This window comes from Tamandua tetradactyla, chromosome 8 (assembly GCF_023851605.1).
Source record: "Tamandua tetradactyla isolate mTamTet1 chromosome 8, mTamTet1.pri, whole genome shotgun sequence".
NCBI classification, from domain to species: Eukaryota; Metazoa; Chordata; class Mammalia; order Pilosa; family Myrmecophagidae; genus Tamandua; species Tamandua tetradactyla.
In genome coordinates this window covers 48,771,115-48,795,079 of record NC_135334.1, presented here as the reverse complement: position 1 = coordinate 48,795,079, position 23,965 = coordinate 48,771,115, and the positions used below count along the sequence as shown (strand labels likewise).

Here is a 23,965-nt window from a genome sequence, read left to right as displayed (position 1 = left end):
GGTGGTGAGGTGAGGAGTGTACATGGTCTAATGAAGAAGAAGTGAAAAGGTGGTGCGATATATGCTCAGGAGTTGCTAGGTAGGGGGTTAGAATAGCAAGGCTTGCAAGAATGAGAGATGTCCGGATATGTCAGGGCATGTTAAGGCAGATAAGAGGCAACAGTTACAAATATATGCAGCAACTCATTGCAGAAGACACTCCCCTTAGCTGATTGCAAACACAGTCAGCTGCGGATGCAGCCAATGTGGTCATGATTTCAGTCCATGAAATGTCCTCATAGCAACAGACAGGCCAGCACTTGCCCGACCAGACAACCAGGCACCACCACCTGGCCAAGTTGACACATGAACCTGACCATGACACCCCCCCATTTACTGACCCCTAGAATTGGTACAGTACCCTTGTTACTGTTGATGAATGCATATTAACAGTAAGTATTAACTATAGTCCATAGCTTGCAAGAGATACTTTTCCCCCAATACCCTTCTGTTATTAACTCCTGATACAAGTGTCATACGTTTTTACCAGTTCATGAAAGAACTTACTTGTATTTGTAATGTTAGTCTTAACGTCCTCCTCAAGGTTCACTGTTGAACAATCCCATATTTAAACCTCTAGCTTTCCTTCTGGGGACATACATGACTCTAAACAACTTCTTTCAACCAAATTCACTTATAATTCAGCACTGTTATAATCCCACTAAGTCTACGTTCATCTCTGTCCATTTCCAAACATTTAAGTTCAATCTCGTTAAAAATTCTATACATAATAAACAACCACTCCCTATTGCCTAGTTCAGTCTATCTCTTGGTAGCCTATATTCTACATTTATAACTCTGAGTTTACATTTTCCGGTTAGTTCATATTAGTGACATCATACAACCTGTGCCTTTGTGTCTGACTTATTTCACTCGGCATTATGTCCTCAGGGTTCATCCATGTTGTCGCAGGCTTCAGGATCTCATTCCTTTTTACTGCTGAGTAATATTCCATCATCTGTATATACGATATACATAATGTTGCTTTGAAGATTACATGAGATGAAGCCATGCCCCAGGACAGCAGCAAGCTGCCCTGACACTGGGGCCTTTGGGCCAAGCTGAGCCGTCTCCACCTGTGTGAAAGTTGACAGCCCCGCTCGTGCCAGTCCTGCACCCTTCTTCTTTAGCCCTCTCTTCACTCCTACTTTTCACTCCCCATTGGTTTCCTGCCTCTGTCCGGCTCTTAACTTCCTTGGCTTTGTTTCTGGTTTCTGCCCTACTGCTCATACCTACGGCTTGATCTGATTATTTTCCTGGGTTTGGTCCTTGGCCCTTCCCAGGAGGAGGCTCTTCCCACCTCTGGCCACTTGGAGGGACCACCTGCCCAAACCACCCATTCCAACCAGGCCCCACTCCTAAGACATCCTCCAGCCTTGCCTTGCTGCAGACACTGCCCAGAGAAGATTCTGGAAAGAAACTGGAAGTCAGATACAGGTCTGAATTCTGGAGTGACCACTGCCTAGTTTGGTACCTAGGCAAAAACCAGTTTGAGCTGCAGTTTCCACTAGGGTAAAATAAAGAGCGATCTCTGTCTCTCCTCTCCCTTTCTCTTTCCCTCCCTCCTTCTCTCTCTGAGGATTTTTGGCTCTGAGGATTAAATGAGATTTAAAGGGCTGGCAGATAGCCAGTGGGTATTAGCTTACCTCTATCCTTTCTTCTGCCCTTCCACCCGGATGTCAGAAGATGCACTTAGGAACTCAGTACATCCTCAGGGTCTTCCTCTCTACATGCAGTTGTATTTCCCTTCTTCCTCTTTTACAAAAGCTTTGGTATGAAGTTATTTATGCTGAAGAGTTTCCACCACTGTCCTGGAGGAAGTCCCTAAGTTGCTGAGACAGAACTTGAAGCACCTTTTCCTATAGAAAGAATGTTATAAGTGTTGGTTATTTGCACTGTGGGGACTGTATCTAAGGAATACTGCGGGCTAGGCAGGATGCTTTCACAAACTCCAGCGGCATTGCTCATTTTCATGGGAAAGTATTTGGATACATGTTACCAAGCAAGCAGCTCGTGGATAGACTTACAAAAACCCATCCACTTAGACGCCAACCCAGGGCTGCCTGCTCACGGTGTGTGCCTGCTGTTGCACCCAGTAAACCCTTGGTGGGTAGGATGGCATGGAAAGCACTTGACATTTGCAGAAGCACTGCGAGGTCAGCCCTGTGGTCCTGTGGGGTCCTGACTACTCTGTTTTTTATAAAATGTGAAAACTCTGTTTTGATGATAATAAGAGAATTTTTCCCTTATCATATTTAAGACACTCCTGGCTGGTGAGAGGAATTAAAGGACACTTTTCACGATGGTCTGTTTGAAGAGCTTTTGGCTAAGAAGACCTTTCTCACATTCTGGTGTAAAGGCACCTGATGAGGGTGGAGGTGGCTCAGGGCCTTGCCCCTGTACTCCCTTTCTGCACAAGCATCTACTGTCCTAATAACATCCCATTACTTCCCTCTCCTGCCACAATTAAAGACCACCCCGGTCCCCAGGGGAAGGGGACCCGCCCAGACCTTTTATGTCCCAGGAACTGGTAAAGTCCAGCTAGCTATCTTCCCTCTGTCCTATCCCCTCTACGTAGAGTGGCATGGAGTACAGAGGACACCCCAATCTTTAAAGTTATGCCAAAATCTGTTAGTTACTTCATATAGAAGAATACAGCATTTATTGAGCAGCTAATACAAACCAGGTACAGTACTAAATGCTGGCGATTACTTTCTTTGCTTTTAATCAGTCACTACTACAAATCTGTACTGTAGATACTGATGTTATCCCTGTTTTGGAGATGAGAGGTTCTAGGCTTTGGAAGGTTATGTGACTTATCAGGAATGCACCCAGCCCACCACAGTTAGGTTTAGATCCAGTTCATGTCCAGGCATGTGGCCATCACTCTTTCATGCTACAGGGCACATGGGAGAGTGTGTCTCCTGTGGGGCCTCAGGTAGCCACTCCTCCCCCAGCCATGCACACCGGTACGTGCTTTTGGGGAGAGGAGAGCATGGGCTGGGCCACCGGGAGAGGCTCAGTGCCAGGCCTTCTACCTGCTGCCAAGGAGGGAGGACACAGCTTCTGCCCTGAGCTCCCCATGGGCTGGTTTTCCACCAGGGTCCGTGTGAGTCAGGGGCCTGTGGGCACCCAGGAGCGGGAAAAGCTTTGATCATCACCTTTACCGCTGCCATGGTAGCATTTGTAGAGCAACATAGACTTGAGTTTTCAGAGGAGAAAACAGGGTCCCGGAGCCCTTCCCAGAAGAGCGAGTTAACAGCCGGACCTGGACGGGTCCCAGTTGGCCCAGTTTGCGCCCAGCACGCACCTGGAAGTGTGCAGTCTTGGGCATCTGCCTTCCACACGGAAACTGCTGGGGCTGGAGTTTCAACCCGTTTCTTCTTTTTTTCTCAGAGGACATAGGAAGTGCTGATGTGCTTCTTTTTCTTTTTTTGTGTGTGTGTGTTCTAAAGGGACTCATTTTCTTAATCCAGTTTTCTGTGTTGACTCTCCTACTCACCTCCACCCCTCATGTCTCCTCTTCCACTCCAGCCTTACCCCAGATTAAACAAATCACATCCATGTTTTTGTCTTTGAGTCTTTTCCTGCCCACTTTTTCTTTTTATGATAGTTTCACTGCTTTGAAGAGTTTCCCCCTAACTGAGCCCAAGCCACTGTCATGAGTAGTGTTGGCCAGAAAAGGCTCTTAAATACTCCATTTTAATATGAACTTAAGCTCTGTCCACACCGTCACCAATTTCAGCCCTGTTGCTCTGAGACTTAGGTATTACTTGACAAATGAGGGTGAGAGAGGGGTGGGTGGGAAGGTTCTAGACAGCAGGGCTTTCACTTATTTGGATCAATCTGTTTTGCTTCTCAGGTACACAAATAAGCTGTTTCTCCCCAAGTTCCTTCTCCTGGCGTCAGGCTGCCTTCGTGGATTCTTACTGCTGGGCGGCCGTTCAGCAGCAGGACTTCCTGCAGAGCAGCTCTGGAAGCCTCCCCCTGTGGCTGCATAAGGTAACCAGCTCTACCTGTTTGCTTTAGATATGTGGGAACTGGGGCCAAGAGGGGTCGTCCTGTTCCACAGCCAATTCCGGTCAACCTGGGCTGTAACTCAAATCATAAAGCCTGAGCTCTTTGTAGTCAAAAAAAGCCTTTGCAGTTACGTGGTCCAGCATCTTCATTTTAAAGATGAGGAAGTTGAGGCTCTCGTTAGAATGTAAGCTCCATATGGCAGGCTCCTTGTGGCTTAGTCACCTGGATACCCTGGATGCCCAGCACACTGTCTGCCCATAAGCTCTCAAGAAATGTCGAGTGGTTGAATGAGCAGTGGGCGGCAGAGCAGGGACTCAGACATACCTCCTAGGCCAGCACACACAGGAATTCTTGGAAAAAGTAAGGACCAACAGAGCTAATTGCTTCTTGCATTACCAAAGCATTGAGAAGCCTTAGTACTGATGCCCTGTGGGGCTGTTGGCTGCTGCACAGCTTTGCTTTCTGATGGACCAGGTACTTCAAGGAAGGGAGTTACTACTGCCCAGGAGGTGCCAGTGCCCAAATTCATTACTAAGAGAACATGTTCTTAGTAATGAAGTGACTCTGTTAGGTCTTTTCTGTGCTTCTGAAATGAGACTTTGTTTCAGCCTGCAGTTATTTTCAACCATTGTTTTTTCTTGTTCATCATGAAAACAAGTAGGACATTTGTGTATCTTCTGTTATTCTCATCTGCTGAGGAAAGCACAGGTTTTTTTGAAAACCCAAGGGCTTAAGTTCAACTCTCTCTCGCTTTGACATGCTGCTGGACACACAGTCCCTCCATCTTTAAAAAATAATAATTTAAGTCCTTGGCTATGATTCAAGCCTGTTTCTGTCATACTTACTCATTTCATGCAGTTTGGCTTAGTGACATTCTTTAGTGACTCCTTCCTTCCCTTAGGTTTGAACTTTTCCCTTTGGTGTTTAGCCTTCAAGTTAGGTGGTTTGCCTGTGTAGTATTCAGGGCAGTGAGTAGTAAGAACCTTCGGTATGAATAGGCACAATTCTAAAAGTTGGACAAGTTTAAGTCCACATTCATGCTGTTGTAGTTGAAGGGCATTTGTTGTAATGCTCTTATGAAAATGGAAACACTGCCATCAGTTACTGGGCTGGGCATGAGTTCACAGAAGGTGAATGATATTCTGGGATTGTCTAAGTAAGAGTCAGGAGGAGTGTTAGAGATTGTAAAGCATGAAGAAACCTGAAGATATTTATCTAGATGCATTTTACATGTAAGGAAACAGGAACCCCGGGATAACAAGCCCAGGGATTGCAGGATCTTTTGGTCTGTACAGCTCAGGCCTTTTGGACCCCTGGCCCACTACCCCTCTAGTCATGAAAGGAGAACTCTTTTAGAGAATTGTGGTTAGCCATGCCCGCGGATGCCCAGTGTAAGTGATTAAGGAGCTCTGTTTCCGGTCATGATAGGCAAGACTGTTTGGACAAAAGCATGGCTGAGGGGCAGCACAGGACTCTTGGCAGAGTCGCAGGGCCAGGGACAAAGATGGAAGTTGGGGCCTGCCAAATAGAAGGGACCCTGGCCGTTCCTGAAAGGCCTCTGCTTATGAGAAAGAGGTGATCCAGAATTAGACCAGTCCTCATAGGAACTCAAGTCCTGGGTCGAATCATTTCATTGTTGATTGAATCAAGGAGAAAGAGTCTCGAGTCAGAGTCACTAGTCAGCCTGCCTGCCAGAAGCAAAAATAAACCTCTTGGGAGAAAGGTAACATCACGCAGAGGGTCCCAGTCTCGCTCCAGTTTTTCATTCGTGATGCTTGGCCCTCAGGCATACGAATAACCAGGTATGTGAGAGAGCCAAGAGGAAAATCAGAAATGGAAACATATCCGGGGAAGATCCACATAGAAGATTAATCAGATATGCATTTTAAATAACCATTGTTAAGATGGTCACGGAATTAAGATAATATGGAACATTTTGTAGAAAACTGGATACTATAAAAGAAAGAATCAAATAGAAAATCTTGAACTGAGAAGAAAATTGATTTTAGCCAACATAGATTGAGGGCCTACTATAGCAGAGAGTCACAGATGAAGTGGTCCCTTCTCCCAGGGGCTCACAGTTCAATGATTTAGAAACATATAAAGAGGGCACAAAGAATGAATAATCACAAATTTAGGAGGAAAAGAAAAAGAAGAGTGTGGTTATCATAGAAACCAAGGGAAGAATGTGTCCAGTAAAAGCAGGGAACTCTGTTAAATGCTGCTGCAGAGATGCCAATACAATAAGCGTGAAACAGGATTAATTGGATTTAGTGAAATGATTAGTGACCCTGGTAGGAATGATTTTAGTGGGGAAGCAGAAACCAGATAGCAGTGGGTGAAGAGTGAAGGAAGTTAGAAAAATGATTACTTGACTTAATTCTAGTTTACGATATCATAACTTCTAAAACTGTAAGTTCCATGTAGAAGAGACCAAACCCATGTTGTCTTCGTCACTGCACCCCTGGAACAGCATATAGCCCAGTGGGTGCTCAGAGGATCTTTGTGGCAGGGAGGAGAGGAACAAGGTTGCTGTTATGTCCTTCTATTGAGAACCAGTCTTGGTTCTCTAGGAGCATTCTGACTTGTGCTCCTGGCAGTGGGGGGATTAAAGGCACAGGGTTTATGTGAACACTTGTCCAATGCCAAAGTTAAAATCAGGAGACTCAAATTCTCCCAGAGGAATTACTCAGTATAATATTTAAGTGTAAATCAATATACAGAGTTTATGGCACGGGTATAATTGGTAGTATAATTTCTGTCCACCTATGTATTAGTCAGAATTCTCCAGGGAAATAGAACCAACAGGAGATATATATGTTATGAGATTTACTGTAGGAATTGGCTCATATGACTGCAGGGATTGGCAAGTCCAAATTCTGAAGGGCAGGTCACTAGTAGAATGAAGGTTTCAGTGAATTCCCCCGAAGCACGCTGTTTAAAGAAGAGAGAGAAATTCTTCTGACTGCTGAAATCATCAGTTCTCCCTTAAAGGCCTTCAGGTGATTGGACGAGACTTCTCTCATTGCTGAGGGCTGTCTCCTTTGTTGATTGTAGATGTAATCAGCCATAGATACTATCAGCTGTCTAATGATTTAAATTCACAAAACACCCTCACAGTAACAGTCAGGCAGTGCTTGATGACTTGACACCATCACCCAGTCATATTGACACAGGAGCTTAACCATCACAACCCACTTTTTTCTTTTTTTCCTCTTCTTTGTTTTCCTCCCTTTCTCTCCAGTAGTACTATGGGGGATGAAATCTCTGGTGGAAATGTGAGTGCACGCAGAGACCAGCAGGTGGCGATCTAGGACCGTTTGATAACTGTGTGTGTGTGTGTGTGTGTGTGTGTGTGTGTGTGTGTGTGTGTGTTTTCTGTTCTCTTCAAGTTCAGGATGGAAGAAACTAATAGACAGGATAACTTTCTAAAACAGGAAATTAGGTGTTTTTGTTTTTACTAAAACAAGCAAAAAAAACCTGCAACATTTCTTCATTTCTTAAGTAGTTTCATTGAAGGGGTCCTGTGAGGCTACCTGACCCAGAAGTTATAAACCGTAGCATTCCATTGAGGCGGGAGAGGCTTGTGAAAATACAAGATCGTGAGCTCCATCCAGACCTCTAGGTTGGAAAATCTCTGGGGTTAGAGCCAGGAAAATGCCATTTTTAAGCTTTCCAGGTGATTTTGGTGCTGTCAGCTGGGCTTAGGTTCTAGTGAGGGAACCACACTGGTCTAGACCATGGTTTCTCAGACTTTATGTGCGTGCGAATCACCTGGGGATTTCAGATTCATTGACTCTGACGGGAGTCCACAATCCTCATTTCCGACGTGCTCCCATGTGAGGCTGAAAGGCCTGATCTGTGGACCTCGCTTTGAGAAGCCAGTAGGGTTTGGCACACTGGTGCCTGCCCTCAGGCCACATCCAGCCGCTTTGCTTACATGTTATCTATTGCTTCTTTCGTGCCATGGGGACAGGGCTGTATAGTTGCAAAAAAAATCGTATGACCGGCAAGGCCTAAGTTATTTCCTCTCTGGCCCTATTCAGAAAAAAATTGCTAACTTTGATCTAGGGTTTCCTATCTGTCAGGGTTCTTCAGAGAAACAGAACGGATACATGTATAAACATATTAAGAGATTTGTTTTAGGAATTGACTCCCATGATTGTGGGGGCTGGCAAGTCTGAACTCTGCACGGCAGCCTGGCAACTCAGGTAAGATTTCTGTGCTGCAGGCTCAAGGTGGAATTTCTTCTTCTCTTAAGACCTTCAACTGATTGGATGAGGCCCACCCACATTTTCAGGGGTAATCTACTTAAAGTCAACTAATTGTACATGTTAGCTATAAAATACCTACACACAACACCTAGATTAGTGTTTTAATAAGTAACCGAGTACTGTCACCTATCCAAGTGGACTCAGTGGTCCAACCATCTCAAACACTGTGGCCTTGCCAGAAGATCTCTAATGAAAGGAACCACCTGCCTCCCAGCACAGATCTATGGAAAGTTCTGCCTTGCTTCCTTGGAACTTGGTTCTAATTCTACTTGCAGGAGTTTATTCCTTCTTTCACACACAGATGCTTTGCTTACCAGGTGTGCTGGTTTGAAAGTGTTTTGTAACCCAGAAAAGTCATATCCTTTAATCCTGATTCAGTATTGTAGGATGGAAACTTTTGATTAGATAGTTTCCATGGAGATTGACCCACTCAATTGTGGGTATGACCTTTTGATTAGATTACACAGTGGAGCTATGTCCTGCCCAATTGTGGGTGTGGCCTTTTGATTAGATGGAGATGTGACTCTACCCATTCACAGTAGGCCTTGATTACTTGGAGTCCTTTAAAAGGGGAGACGTTTTGGAGAAAACACAGTGGTTCAGAGCTGACAGAGATGCACACATTTGAAGATGCTTAGAGTGTCGCTAGAGAGAACAGTTGCCTAGACACAGACATTTGCAGATGCAGAGCCCAGCAGACATTGCCATGTGCCTTCCCATGAGATGCTAAGCAAGCCAGAACCCAGAGTTGTGTCCAGAGTTGCTAAGTGAAGGCCCACAGACACTTAGAGAGGAAACCACAGGCACCAGAAGCTGGAAGCAACAGAACCAGAAACAAGGACCAGTAGACACCATCCAAGTGCCTTCACATGTGAGAGATCTCGCCCTTCCTTGAGTCAAGGTATTTTTCTCTGGATTCCTCAGTTTGAATATTTTTATGGCCTTAAAACTATAATCTTGTAATTTAATATACACTCTTTATAAATTTAATAAACCCATTTCTGGTATATTGCATTTCTGGCAGCTTTAGCAAACCAAAACACCAGCTTTGCCATTCTGGGTCCCTCTCAGAATGCGACCTTGGGAGTCCCTCACCCATTACAGATTACATACCATCTTTCTTTTCTGCCCCCTGCTCATAGAGTACTTTAGCCTTTTTGGCAGCCCTGCATTCTTTTGACTCCCTCTATGTGGGTTGACTGTAAGTGGGTTACTGACTATACAGTAAGGAACAGGCATCCTTTGCGCATCTTTTTCAGTCCCCACATGCAATTTGAGCTTGGCTTGCCTACTTCTTATTTTCTGACCTTTCCTTCTCATGTTTTCCAGGATTCTGTTTTTGCTTGTCCCTTAAACGTGAAGTCTAATGTTCATCCCTGGCCTTCTACATTCTCTCTGGATAATCTCACTGTGCTCTTGGCTTCAACCACCCATATGCTGCCAAACCCTGAATTATAAGGCCAGTGGATTTTCTTCTTTTATTTTCAGCCCTCTACTACTCCACTCTGCCAGGATGTTCTTGAATACACATAATACACATCTCTCAAAGTTTCTCATCTTAGATTTACCACTTGCCACTCCCCTCCTTCCTGAATCTATTCCTTCTTGGTTTTTTATTACAGCTAGAGGTGCTCCCACCCACACCCTTGCATAAGCTAGAAAACCAGGAATTATGCTCAGTTCTTCCCTACTTTCTTCCCCCATTTGCAAGTAGTCACTGAAACATCATTCACCCCTCTGTGTAGCCCTCAAATCCATCTTCCCCTTCTCCCGCGTTGCTGCTTTAGTTCTTTGCTTGCTATTCCCCACCTCTCTGCTGCATTGGCCCTGTCTCTCTTTCCGCTCCAGCTTATCCCCTTCTCCACCGCTGTAGTGATCTCTCTAAAGCAGACTCGATCATGCCCTCCCCCACTGGCTTCCCATTGTGCATAATGGGAATTTGGGGCCTTCATAATGTGGTCCCCGCTAACCCTTCCAGACTTAACTCTGACTTCCTCGTAATGGAGTTGCACAGTGTTGACTGGGGATCTCTGGATGGGTGAGAGCTCCCAAGACAGACAAGAGGAGAAAAGCAGAGGAAAGACGATGTCTCAAGGGCCATGTTCTAGTTTGCTCTCTGCTGGAATGCAATATACCAGAAACAGAATGGCTTTCAAAAAGGGGAATTTAATAAGTTGCTAGTTGACAGTTCTAAGGCCGAGAAAATGTCCCAATGAAAACAAGTCTATAGAAATGTCCAATCTAAGGCATCCAGGGAAAGATATCTTGGTTCAAGAAGGCCGATGAAATTCAGGGTTTCTTTCTCAAGTGGAAAGGCATGTGGCAAACACAGTCAGAGTTTCTGTCTCATCTGGAAAGGCACATGGTGAACACACTCAGGGTTCTTCTCTCATCTGGAAGGGCACATGGCAAACACAGCGTCATCTGCTAGTTTCTTCTCCTGGCTTCCTGTTTCATGAAGTTCCCCAGGAGGCATTTCCCTTCTTCATCTCCCAAGGTTGCTGGCTGGTGGACTTCGGCTTCTCATGGCTATGTCGTTCTGCTCTGCTCTCCCTGAATCTCCTGTTCTCCAAAATATTTCCTCTTTTATAGGACTCCAATAAACCAATCAAGATCCACCCAAATGGGTGGAGACATGTCGTTACTTAATCCAGTTTAGCAACCACTCTTGACTAAATCACACCATCCAGGGAGATGATCTGATTACAGTATTGAGTAGGGATTATTCTACCTTTATGAAATGGGATTTTGGTTAAAACATGGATTTTCTAGGGGCATACATCCTTTCAAACCAGCACAGGCCACAAGGGAGGTGACATAGGAACTGAATCTTAACAATACACTAAAGCTTTTTTTTTCTTACCTCACTGTACTTTAAGACGTAGCCCAAATGTTACTTCTTCATGAAGCCTTCCCTGTCCCCCCAAGGGCTTATCTATTCCCTCAGTACTTAGTACATATAGATTTTGCAACCATCACTTTCATGGTTGATTATTTAATGATTAGCTTGTGTTCTTACTTGGCTGTGTGATCTTGGGCCCACTGCCCGGCTCTTGGCTGAGGCCCAGGGGATGTTTTCAAATTAGTTTACAAGTTCACATTTAATCCCATAAGACATGATTGCATGAATTTCAGGGGAGAATTGTTCAAAACCAGTGAGATGGATCTTTGCCTTAGACGCGGGAGAGGGGAATTAGGCATGGAGTTGGCTGTGCTGGAGCTCCTTCAAGGTTCCTTCCATCTGGAGCTTCTCTCATTCTACCCACAGCCCCTTCCAGAAACTCCCCACAGTGCTAAGGCAGATTGGCTCAAGATCACGCCCACTGCTTGGCTCCCACATGGCTTTGAGAAGCTCCACTGTCATCAGAAGAGCTCGAGACTAACATGGACATTGTACAAAATAGCGCATTCATGGCTTTAAGAGATGCTAAGCATCCAAACCTAATTTGGAGTAGCCACAGCTTATGGACAAAGCTGTCCCCGTCCAGCAGATGTGCTCTCAAAGCTCTGTATTTTTCCCATGTTCCCTATTTGGGCAAAAAGCCATTTTAAAGGCTATAATTTAATGCTTTTATGGATTCTTATTTCAGTTGGATTGATTTTAATACCCCTTGTTTCAGACTCACTGAAAGTTGCCTTTTTATTTTTGATGATAAAAAGAGGTTTTAAATATGGAGAAAACCAAGAAATGGAGCATGCAACTGCATTCCTACAGAGACTATCAGATACAAGGACACGTTAGGAGAAAGCAAGCACCGAACATGTAATACCTTTAAACAGTTATTTTTCTAATTACAATGAGCTGTGCTGAACTAGTCATCAGTGCTAATTATTGTACTATTTAAGCATGTTAGAAAAATTGCCACATACTGTAAACTGTCACTTTTTAATTTAGATGAACAGAGTGAAGTGAAATGTGATTATTCAAATGACTTTGCAACAAAAGTGATTTATAAAAACATTTCACAACCCCCAGTTAGAAATAGTTTCCTCTGCTGTGGCTCCCTAAGGAAATGCCGGGCCCTCATGGCTGCAGAGGCAGCACAAACTACATCCTGTAGTTACGTTTTTATACTAACGGGCGTCCTTCACAGTGGGCAAGGATTGAACATACACTGTTTCTCTCTACAGCCAGCTGTGGATGATGCAGCCAAAATTCAGCTAATCACAACCCCACTGTGCATGTAATTGTGTGCCAGCCCCTTGCCAATTGGATTCACGTTTTTGAGAACCCGTATCCCATGCTAGAGCCCCTTACTGCAGCACTGTGTTGGCTTTGTGAAGTTTCAGGGCCACTGCGTCAGGGATTTGTGAGCTGGGATAGGAGAGAACACGACAGCTCTGCTTTTAACTTGCTTCTAAAGAAAATTTTTTTAAAAATCTGTTTTAGACAGAAATCTGTGATGGTATTAACAGTACCCATGAGTTTGTCACCTAGAAATCAGATACCTCAAAGTATTGTTTAACTCTTCACTATTTCAAAGTGACAGTCATCAGTGTCTGTTAGAGCCTAGTGATATGTCACTAACAAAGCACATACCAGATTCATGCTTTAATATTTTGATAACTGCATGACAATAAAATTGGTTTTCTTTGTGATCCTCTATGTACTGTTTTTATGCATTTAAAAACATTATTCTGAATTTTTTAAAGAAAAGAGTGAGAAACTCGCAAAACAGAGGAGACCGGGGAGACATGACAACCAGATGCACTGCGGTACTTGATTAGACCCCAGACCAGGAAGAGAACAATACTAGAGAAACTGGTGAAATTATATAAAGTCTGGAATTTAGTCTATAGTAATGTACCAACGTTGGTGTCTTAGTTTTGCTAAACTAGGAGAAAAGGGGAAGGGAAGATGTTAACATTGGGGGAAAGTGGGTGAGGGGTGCATGGGATGCTGCATACTGTGTTTACAGCTTTCCTGTAAATCTCAAATTAGAGTGAGGGCCATTTGTGGGGTCTGCCTCCCACTCGTATAGGGGTTTGGGGAGGGTTTTGTGTCAACTCCGAGTCCACAATGGCCTCTTGCAGTTATGGCTCTGAGGGGCGGTAGAGACAGACCAGTCCAAACAAGGTAGGAAAAGGTATCCCAGAGAAGTGCAGTAATTATGAGTCCCTGCGGTAGGAAGGGCATGGCTCTGGGGTCAGAGGTCAGGGTTCACGTTCTGACTGTCACTTAACAGCTTTGTCATCTGGACCTGGAAAACTGCCCTGAACTTCCTCTTCCTCGATTGCATAAGAGCCGTCAGTACCAGCCTCGCCAGGCTCCTGGTGAGGACCAAGGGTGACATGCCACCGAGGAGCCCTTTTGTTGCTTTTGCTGGTAGTTTTTGGTACCTCGCTTCATAAACTGTCTGACTTAGTTTGATGTTACCTTTCACAGGTAGGAAGCTGAGGGCTCAGCCACCTTGCTGGCTTCTGCCGCTCGGCGGGTAGTGGTGGAGCTCGGGGCTGGAATTTCCTGACTACCCAGCAGACATGGAAACCAGTTGCTGGTTTGCTCCACCACTTCCAGATCCCCTCTGGTTTCTTCTGTGTGTACGCCCGGATCTGGACGCTGCTTTTGTGGCCATTGCCTGCTGCCGCTGGCTTCTCTGGACCTGAGACTACTAGGGGCATTGGGCTGTCCTCGAGGGGTGGTCCCGCACTAGCCTCCTGGCCGCTTTAACTGCCCAGTTAAATTGTCTGTTTGCTGGGATAATTACGAGATCACTGAAGCCGAATTTTTCCCCAATTTGTTTTGGGTGAAGTTATATGTTACTTTGGCATTTTCCCAGATTCCAGAGATGGGGGGAAAAATAGCCCCAAGCCTTGGTTGCCTCTTAAACCACAACAATTGAAAAAAAAAGGAAGGAAAGAAAAGAACCAGCTGAGGCCATTGTGACATTTACATGTTCTTTAATTGGGGTTTTGTCTAGAGATGCCCCTCAAGGACTTAGGAATCATTTTTTTCTTTTCCTTCTGTGCTTAGAAAGGAGACACCATGTAGTTGCCAGTTACTTCAAGTTAATCTTTTGAAGGGGAAAAAAAGGTGGTGACTGTGGTCAAGTATGACCTGGTGATGTGCAATTTAGCCATGAGAACTGGTTATTATGTAATGAGACTGATCTTCACAGGCTGCGCAGACACGTGCGTTTGTCTCACAATGAGAGGAAACGAGAGCGCACGCAGCATGTTTTGGTTACTTCGGGGGTCTTCGCTAACCCCATGGTCTACCGTCTTCTTTTTCAGTTCTTCCCCTACATCCTGTTACTAGTGGCGATCCTCTTGTACCTGCCCTCCCTGTTCTGGCGTTTCACAGCTGCTCCTCATCTTTGCTCAGATCTGAAGTTTATCATGGAAGAACTCGACAAAGTTTACAATCGTGCAATTAAAGCTACAAGGAGTGTATGTGACCTCAGCATGCAAGACAGGGCCTGCCCGGTGACTGCTGCTCATGAGAATGGAGGGCAAAGGTAACCTGGCCCCTAGCAGGTTCTCGGCAGTTTTGTAGTACAAGGTGTCTGCTCCTCTCCTACCAGCCTTGGCCTAGGATTCTTGTCCAGTAGGTTGAAGGGAGGTCATCTGCCTGGTGACAGTCTGTGGGAGCCAGGAAGGCTGCTCTCCCCAAATCTTTCCCCCACCTGCTTGTTCCAGGCCCCAACTTCCCAGTAAAAGCCCGACCCTTGTGGAGTGAAACATCACTGTAGCATTTTAAAATGCAATTCTATAGATAATTGTACACCAAGTTCATAGCAGCATTATTCAGAGTAGCCAAAATGTGGAAGCAACCCAAGTGTCCATCAACAGGTTATGGATAAATAAAATATGGTATATCCATACAATGGAAAATTTGACAATAAAAATGAAATTTGATACATGCTCCAGTATGGATGAGCCTTGAAAACATTATGCTAAGTGAAATAAGCCAGTCACAAAAGGACAATTTTGTATGATTCCACTTCTATGAAATATCTAGAATAAGCAAATTCATGGAATCAGAGGTGAACTAGAGGTTTCCAGGGGGTGTGGCGAGTGGGAAGTTATTACTTAATGGGTACAGAGTTTCTGTTTGGAGTGATGAAGAAGGCTTGTTATTGGACGGTGGCGATGGTTGCTCAACATTGTGAATGTAGTTGATATCACTAAATTGTACACTCAAATATGGTTAAAATGGCTGCAATCCAGTAGGCTGGATTCTTGATGATGACTGTAACTATGTAGCTTTTATCAGATTACTGTGTGACCATGTAATTGAGAACATCTTTCGACTGACATTCCCTTTATCCAGTGTATGGGCAAATGAGTAATAAAATAGACTAAATAAATAATAGGGGAGATAAGGGATTTAGGATGTTTTGGATTTTTTTTTTTCCTCAAGAGTGATAAAAATGTTCTAAAATTGATTGTGATGATGAATGCACAATATGATGAGCCATTGATTGTATACTTTGGACACATTATTTGGCATGTGAATATATCTCAATAAAATTGCATTAAAAACAAACAAAACACATCTGTTGGTTTTCCAGACCAGCAGGTAGATATCTGCCCTGTGGTCAGAGCAAGCCTCCTCCCCCTGACCTGTGACAGGTGTGCTTGCTTTCTGTTTTTTCTCGGAGCAGCAGGAAGTTATGTCACATTTTTCATTTCAGAAGGACTTGGGAGGAAATCATTTGACTCAGTGTTCAAGCCAGATTTCCCTCAGGAGAGCCCCTCCACTGCCGCTGCGTTTGTTCAGTTGACAAGGGCAGTGTTGGAAGGTGATCTGGAAAAAATCTCGGCCAGAGTAGACAGGACCACCTGCTTCCAGGGGGAAAGACTTCAAGTATTTTAAACAAGATATCCTTTCATAACCTCGACATTCTAAAGATGTTCTTTTGGTATCACCCAGGATAGAGCCTGGTCTTTGGTCAAGTGGCATGAACTTTCTTCTGTGGGTCAGTCGCGTTAACACCGTCTTGGCTTGTGTGTGTGTGAACTTTGTGTAGTCTAAGAAGGGGCTGTTCATTTGCCAAGCGGGATTAATAATGAAGGCTGTCCTATCGCTGGAGCCAAAGTAACTTTTTTTTGTTCCTTAAGTCGAGTCAATCTTCCCTTACCTATGTAGCGTTATGTAGAGAGAGGGTAGAACACTGAATGGTACAAGCCCTTGTATCTAGTTTAGATTGAATTTTACAATAGAGTAGAGGCTCTCTAAAAGAAGATTAAAATGGGAAATTTTGTGTTTATGTATCGATTGCCACACTAAATATATTTTTTAAATGCCCTCTAGTAGAGGTAATAGTTTAAGGTTTTAGGTACACTTTGCTTGCTTCGACCTTCTCTGTAATGAAGCACATAGCATTTTGAGGTAACTAAGCTTAGAGAAGAAGTGTGAGAAAAGTGGGACTGAGTAGGCAGTGCCTTGTCTTTTTCCCACTTTTCCTTTGATACTCGTTGGCAGTAGTACAATAATATTAACATGTACAGCTGTGAGTTTTCGAACACTTAACTATATCTCAGACACATGTCAATTCTTTAAATAGTTATCTCATTGAATCCTCAAAACCACATTATCAACTGAGTACTTTTCTCATTCCTTCCCCCCACCTTTTTTTCCAAATAAAAACACTGAAGCTCAGAGAAATTAGGAAGCATGCCCAGGTGCTGTAGTTCTAAGTGGACGAGCCAGTCTCTCTGCAGCCTGGGCCCAGGTCACTGCGCTGCCTCCACCCGCCCCACCCCTGCAGGAGGCGCCTGGGTCCTGGTTGGTCCGGGAAATTCCTCCTTGTCTTATTCTGCACACTTTACTGGAAAGTTGTCACTTTAAAAAACAATAGCTGAATAGGAACTTGAATTTATTTAATACATCTTTAGCTTTTTTTAGGTGCTAGGTCTTAGGCACTGTTCTAGGAATTTTCAAATATTAACTCATTTAATTAACTAGACCGTTTTTTTTAATATTAAGGGGGAAAGTGTTTTATTATCGTTTTTCCTTTTCTCCTTTGTTTAAACCTGATTTTATTCCCTGGGGCTGTAATGAAGTTATAGGTAGTGTGGGAGGGAAGGGCTCTGAGATTTTTAGTGCGATATCGTTGAATGTGTTTATTATGCTTTTAATAGCTGATGGTCTTGGTGAGGGTTTAAGTTTTGTTTCCTTTTCGTTTTAGTTTGTGGGAGATATCTGAAAGCCACTTCAAATACCCAATCGTGGAGCAGTATTTGAAGACAAAGACAGCCTCTCGCAACCTAATAGTCAAGTACCTCAGCTGCCGGGTGCTGACGCTGGTGATTACGCTGCTGGCCTGCATCGGCCTGGGCTATTACTTCAGCCTCTCCTCCCTCTCTGATGAGTTTGTCTGCAGCATCAAGTCAGGGATCCTGCGAAATGACAGCAGCATCCCCGACCGGTTTCAATGCAAACTCATCACGGTCGGCATCTTCCAGTTGCTCAGCTTCATCAACCTCATGGTTTACGCTCTGCTGGCGCCTGTGGTTGTCTACACACTGTTCGTTCCATTGCGACAGAAGACAGACGTTCTCAAAGTCTATGAAATCCTGCCCACGTTTGATGTTCTGCATTTCAAGTCGGAGGGGTACAACGACTTGAGCCTGTACAAACTTTTCTTGGAAGAGAATATAAGTGAACTCAAGTCCTACAAGTGTCTGAAGGTTTTGGAGAATATTAAAAGCAGTGGTCAGGGGATCGACCCAGTGCTACTCCTGACTCACCTTGGCATGATCAAGATGGATATTGTCGACGGCAAAACCCCCAAGCCTACAGAAAAGGCAATGGGTGAGGGGCCAGGGAGCCAAGTGGAGGAGCTCAAAGGTAGGGTTAGATCTCAGGGCAGAGACTGAGAGAGCCCCCCAGAACGCCACTGCCTTTTATGAGGCTCTTTACCCTGCCCACCACTGTTGAGCCACTTTCCTAGCATAGTCTCAGGTGAAGCCCCTCAGTACCAGGAGACAGGGAAGAATTGGTGCTGCCCCAAATTTCCCAAAATAGAAAGCATCTGTGCTTTCCCTGATTGTTCTGTCTTCCTTCTCCTCATTCACTGTCTCATGCTCTCCCTCTTGTTCACACACTCCCACTTATTATCCTTCTCACTTATTTTCGTCTTGTTTTCCTGGCTCTTCTCTCTGTACCTCTGATCCCCTTGGTTGCCTTTAGTCTGTTTCAGTCCCTTTCAAAACGGACAAAAATTTTGATTTAATTGTTGCCTTGAACTAACTTGACTGTGCTTTAAAATGTGTGGCCAAGAAGCCAAACATGAGAAAGCAAAATATATGGTACAGATTTATAGGAGATGAGAGTGCATCTGTGCACTTCTGTAATAAATATTTCTTTTTATCTTTGACAGATTTGAATGTGCACATTGAAACTAAAGTAAATAATGGAGAGAAGAATGTTCGGCAAAGACTTCTAGATGATTCTTCTTGTTGATTTTTCTTCTTGAGCTTAAGATCTGTGACCTCTGTGGCATGGGATTCATTTTGGCTGAAGCACTGCCATCAAGTTCACAGCTGGCTTTCACCAAATGGTTCTTGGTAGAAATATTGAGCATGTCTTATTGAGTTGATGGAAATCATTGTGGAAGACTAGTTTATGAACTTCCTACAAGAAGCAACTCAGGAGATAACTAAACCATAGCAAACTTGTATATGTAAGTCCTCCTCAAATAGGAAGTGGAAAGAATAGTCAAAGTAAAAGAGTTGTAGCCGTTTTAGAGTGGTAGTTCTGTACAGAAGTTTTGACGAAGCCTAGAGCTACTAGAAAGCTAAGACTTTGAGAGATTTGTTTTGTTTGGTGAAATAAACACTTCAGGATCCAATTTAATATGAAACTCTTCTGTGCCCATAATAACTGAAATCCTTAACCACTACTTGTTTGTTGCATTGTGTTTGAAGGGCAGCAGGCCCAAGTGCTGCTCTGGCTGGAAGTGTAGTTAGCAAGATAGAGCCTAAAGGGTATATTCACCGTAACTTCAGTACAGAAAAGAATACTTTGAAGAAGAGCCTGTTGGGGAAAACTGAACACACCGAGCAGGTTAAATCCATCATTTTCAAGGGGGTTGTCCATATGGGTTTTCTCTGTCATCAGAGGCATTGACAGAACCTAGAAGCGTTTAAAGGAAGGATCACCTCTGCCTGTTATCTGGACACAAAACTCACATCTACCATTTGGAGTGCTGGGGCAGAACAACTTAGCACTGATTTCATTTATATTTAACGATAATTTTTTAAGACTCATTTTAATTTAGAGTCATGCAGTATCAGGATTGAGGCCACCTGGGAGGAACATTCTGGCATTCATGGAGAATTATGGAATAAATGTCACAAATTAGTGGATGAGATAAATCTCAAACATCATTTCATAAGCTTCTAAGGCCAAATGAGAATGTGTTAAAAGCCTTCCCCAATTCTGACCAGGTAAATTGATCGTAACTATGTTTACATTTGATTCAGAAGTTCTTTAAAATTTTATCTGTGGCCCTTCCTGTTTTTATTCTTTGCAACTTAACACATCGCCTACATGAGTAATCCTTGGGAACCACAAAGTTTACTTTTTCTGATAGGGATAGTTGTTTATGTAACCTTATTACTCTTTCATGAAGAACAAAAAATATATACGCGGATGTCTGCCTTTCAAAATATTCAGAAAATCAGATTTTACTTCTGCTTCTGTAACAGTTTAAGATGGAACATTAATGATAAATATCAAGGATGCAATCCGTTTCAAGTTATTCTCTATATGTGGTATTTATTATGGTTGAATTATAATGTGATATGGAAATAACAGTAACATAAATAGCTGATTTCACTGTTTTTCTACCACTATTTCTGAGATGTCCCATCACAGTTGTCTCTTTTATAATCTAAAAAGAGTTATGAAATATATTTTTTCTAGAATATGATCTTTTCTTTAAAAAAAAAAAAACAACTTTATCTTCTCTATGGATTGCTCCTAATTTGTATTTTGAAACAGTAAATATGGGTACATTACTTTAGGAGACCAGAAATTCTCCAGGCCCCAACACGTGTGATACTTTTGTCAGAGTTTGAATAACTGTAGTCCTTGATGTCTGTTTCGATTCATTTCCCCATCCCCACTCTCTGAGCTCCAGTAGAGTCTGTGATATCTCAGCATCATGCTAGTCATTTGCTGTGTAGATAGGAATTAGGCAGTTCCCCATCTGTAAGGAGTTCAGAGTATAGTAAAAGGAGACAGGCAGCTTCTAAGAAGGGAAAGAGTAGCCACAGTAAAGTCACTGCCACAAGACTCCCAGCACATGCTCTATTCCTGGGAGGTGCCATATTGTTTTGTTTCGTTTTCTTTCTCCTGTATTTGCTGTATTTGATGGTTTTGAGAGTCTGGTTACAGGGTTTGTCAGAATCAGATGATCCTCCTAAAGTTCTTTAGCCACAAATCCTCCAGGTTCAAGCTTGGGCAAAACAATACATGGATGGTGACTTTGAACAGCCTTTTGAGAGTGCCACTTGCCCTTTGTATATTACCTTCAGGGATGGGGCAGGCAAGCCATAGGGATACATAGAGTTGCTGATGGACAACCAAGGATGCTGTGGATGCCTGGCCATATAGTTCAGCCTGGAAAAGGGCATTAGGAATGTTAACTCATCCACCTACTGGTGAGTTGCTGGCTTGAAGGACGACTTTTAAGAAGCTTTCCTAAAGGAAAAGAGTTATCATGGCTTCCTAAAAGGGCATAGACACCCTAAATAATTACGCCAGGGTCACCAACTTAGTTTCCGGGTCGTGTTTTCCTCGCAAACAGGGAGACGCTGCCGAATCAGACTCGTAACAACAGTGAGCATGGAGCATATCCTGAAAGCGATTTTCAGACGTGGAATTTTTATCAAGGAACAAGCAGGGACCCACTGATATAGAGGCTCTTGAACTTTGGGAGGTCACAACCCCCCTTGTCAGAGAGACGTACATCTTAAATGCACCTCCGAAAGTTGTTAGAGTCCTCCCGGCCCCACGAAGAAGCTGTGCTCTGCGGGCTGAAGAGCTTGCTGCATAGCCGAGAATGGGAACTCTCTGGGGAAGAGCTGCTTTCTCCAGCAAGAAGACCGGCTGCATGTTTGCTTATTAAATCGTGCTTGCCCCCCATTTGAGTGAACTGCACCTTCTGAGTAACGGTCTTCATCTTCCAGAGTCAGACTGAACAGGGTCAGCAAGAAAGTGGGCGGCAGTGGGCATGGAGTGACCCAGCAGCCCACAGACTGCGGTCGTCCGCCTGACCACCAGGCGCCGGCTCCTTCCAGAAACAGAACCGTTCATCCCCACTGGAATGTGAGGAAGGTGGCATAATAATGTTCATAAAAATGCTTTGTCCTGCTTTGTGGTGGCATCATCAGAAAGCATGAAACTTCCGAAATGCATAGTGAGTACTGTTTGCATGTTTATGTTTTGCACTGTTGGCTGAATCTCCTCTTCTTTCCAAGGGGCCTCTGGGGCCCTTGTTCCTATGAGAATTAGGGAGATTGTTATACACCTTGTTATTGTGTCCACTGTTCGGGTCATTTTGCTTGTGGCGAGTCCAGGGGTAAAGAGAAGAGCTAAGATGATGGGTTTTTTACCCACTGCTGCATCTCAAGATCCACAAACAGCAACTGGTACGTCATAAGCATTCCGAAAATATTTGTTGAGCAAACGAACAAAGAGTATAAATCCTATATTGTTGCAACACTGATTGGGTTTTAAAAGACAAATGGCCAGGGAGGGTCATCTTGCCACTTGGTAGAGAGAGGCACTTCTGCCAACAAGTTGCTTTCTACATATAATAACAACCGTCCTTAGCTTTTTATGGTGAAGTAAGTCGTGACCACTTTCCAAATTTAATGCAAGTTCAATGTGCACTCACAGTGATTAGGGAAATTGAAATTTTAAATGTCCTGGGCTTACAGATTTTCAGAGAATAACCTCTTGAAAAGAGATGTTGATTGAAATGTGCAATTACCAGTAATTGAAGTTTCATCTGAGGGTGTTGAGATGAAGTGGCACCTTCTGGGCAGTCCTTGATGTTTTAGCCCTCCTTCTCACAAGTGAAGTGAAACCTTTTAGAAAGATTGGCAAAGATGATAATGTGTGGTCGGTGGAATATAATGGATGTGAAGTTGTGATTGGTTTGTCCTGTCTGCTTTAAATAAAGTATATTGTGCTTCTCCATTCTCCTCTTAGATTTAAAAATACTTTGTCACTTAAAGCCTGGAGCGTGACCAGTAATTGTTCTTCAAGTTTGTTAAAATGATTCAAGTGTCTCATGCCTCGAGTGCTTTCCCCTGCCCACTGGAGAAGGAAAAATCCTTCTGGGATCTGCAGTGTTACACAGGATCCCAATAGAACAATGACCCATCAGCAGCAACTCTTTAACAAGCTAGCTTTTTAAAAGTACCATAATCGCAATGTAATGGTTTTCTGTAAAATGGTGCTCGAGGCGTAATTTAAATTCTTTTTAATGACTAAGTTTCTTCAAAAGCTTTTAACAAAAAATATGTATGTTCTTTTTGCTGTCATTTGGTAAGAATGCTGCCAGCAGATGAAAATGACTAAAAATTAAGACCATCTTGTTTCCTATTCCACAAAGATCCAAGGATCGGAACAAATTACAAACAATAGAAAATGATCCTTTATAAAAACGCAAAACTCTCCAGAGCACTGCGTTTTGGTGGCTATCACTATTAGATTTCATATTCCCAAATAAGCCATTCGGCCAAGGTCTGCATTCTGGTGATGCTGACTTCCATTTAAAGGAGTCTGAACAGCTGAAAAATAAGGCTGCTGTGTATTAAGTAAAGGTGAAATGATGTTTTAGTTCCACACTGTTGTGTCCACCTAAATAAAATTTCTGAGTGATGAAAATGTGTCTTAATATTTCTTGCTTAGTACTTCTCCCCTTTGGGAAGAATCATTTCATATAAGATGTAACAGGAGATGAGTCCTGAATTGTCTTGAGGCTCATTTCCTTCTGTTCAGGACATAAAATGCAGTGGGTTACACGGTGCTTGGTAAAATCCAGCTGGCAATAACTAAAGGAAGGAAGTCCTTGATTAAGGGCCCAGTGATTCTGGGATTTCTAAAGCAGAAATCACATGCTTTCTGATTGGGGATTGTTAGCCTGGGCTTGTGGAGGATGGAATTAGGGACTGTAAGCTGCTAAATTTAGGTGTCCCAAACCACCTTTCCCAATAGAGAAACTACTTTGCACAATGGTCAGTTAACGCAATTTAGAGTATTGGGTAATAAAATCAGAGCCACATGAAATCCACAGTGCCTACACATAGTTGGTAGTTAATAAATGCTAGCAGCTATTATCACCTCCTCTTCCTGCTTCCAACTATTCCCCGAGGTTGGCACCCCCAGGAAACTGGAAATTGTATTCGTTTTCTATTGCTCTGTAACAAATTGCTGCAAACTTAGTGGCTTAAAGCTACATAACATGTACTATCTCCCAGTGCATCAGGAGTCTGGGTGTGGCTTAGCTGGGTCCTGTGCTCAGGGTCTGAGATGACAAGGCTGAGATGAGAGTGTGGCCCGGGTTGTGTTCTCATCTGGAGACTTCATTGGAGGAAGAATCCATCTCCAGGCTCCCTGTTGGCAGGCTCCCTCATCTCTAAGAAGGCCCAGTCCCTCTTTTAAGGGC

The 23,965-nt window shown here is 43.6% G+C and overlaps 1 protein-coding gene across 1 annotated transcript in view; it reads left to right on the top strand.

Annotated features, from left to right (window-relative positions):
- PANX1 (pannexin 1) overlaps positions 1-23,184 on the top strand; it is a 63,332-nt gene extending 40,148 nt beyond the window's left edge. The window contains exons 2-5 of the mRNA XM_077113238.1: positions 3,902-4,041; positions 14,568-14,791; positions 17,468-18,129; positions 18,662-23,184. Of these exons, the coding sequence (XP_076969353.1) occupies positions 3,902-4,041; positions 14,568-14,791; positions 17,468-18,129; positions 18,662-18,744 (1,109 nt within the window). The 3' untranslated portion in view covers positions 18,745-23,184. The remainder of the gene's footprint in view (positions 1-3,901; positions 4,042-14,567; positions 14,792-17,467; positions 18,130-18,661) is intronic.
- The last annotated feature ends 781 nt before the right edge of the window (positions 23,185-23,965 follow it).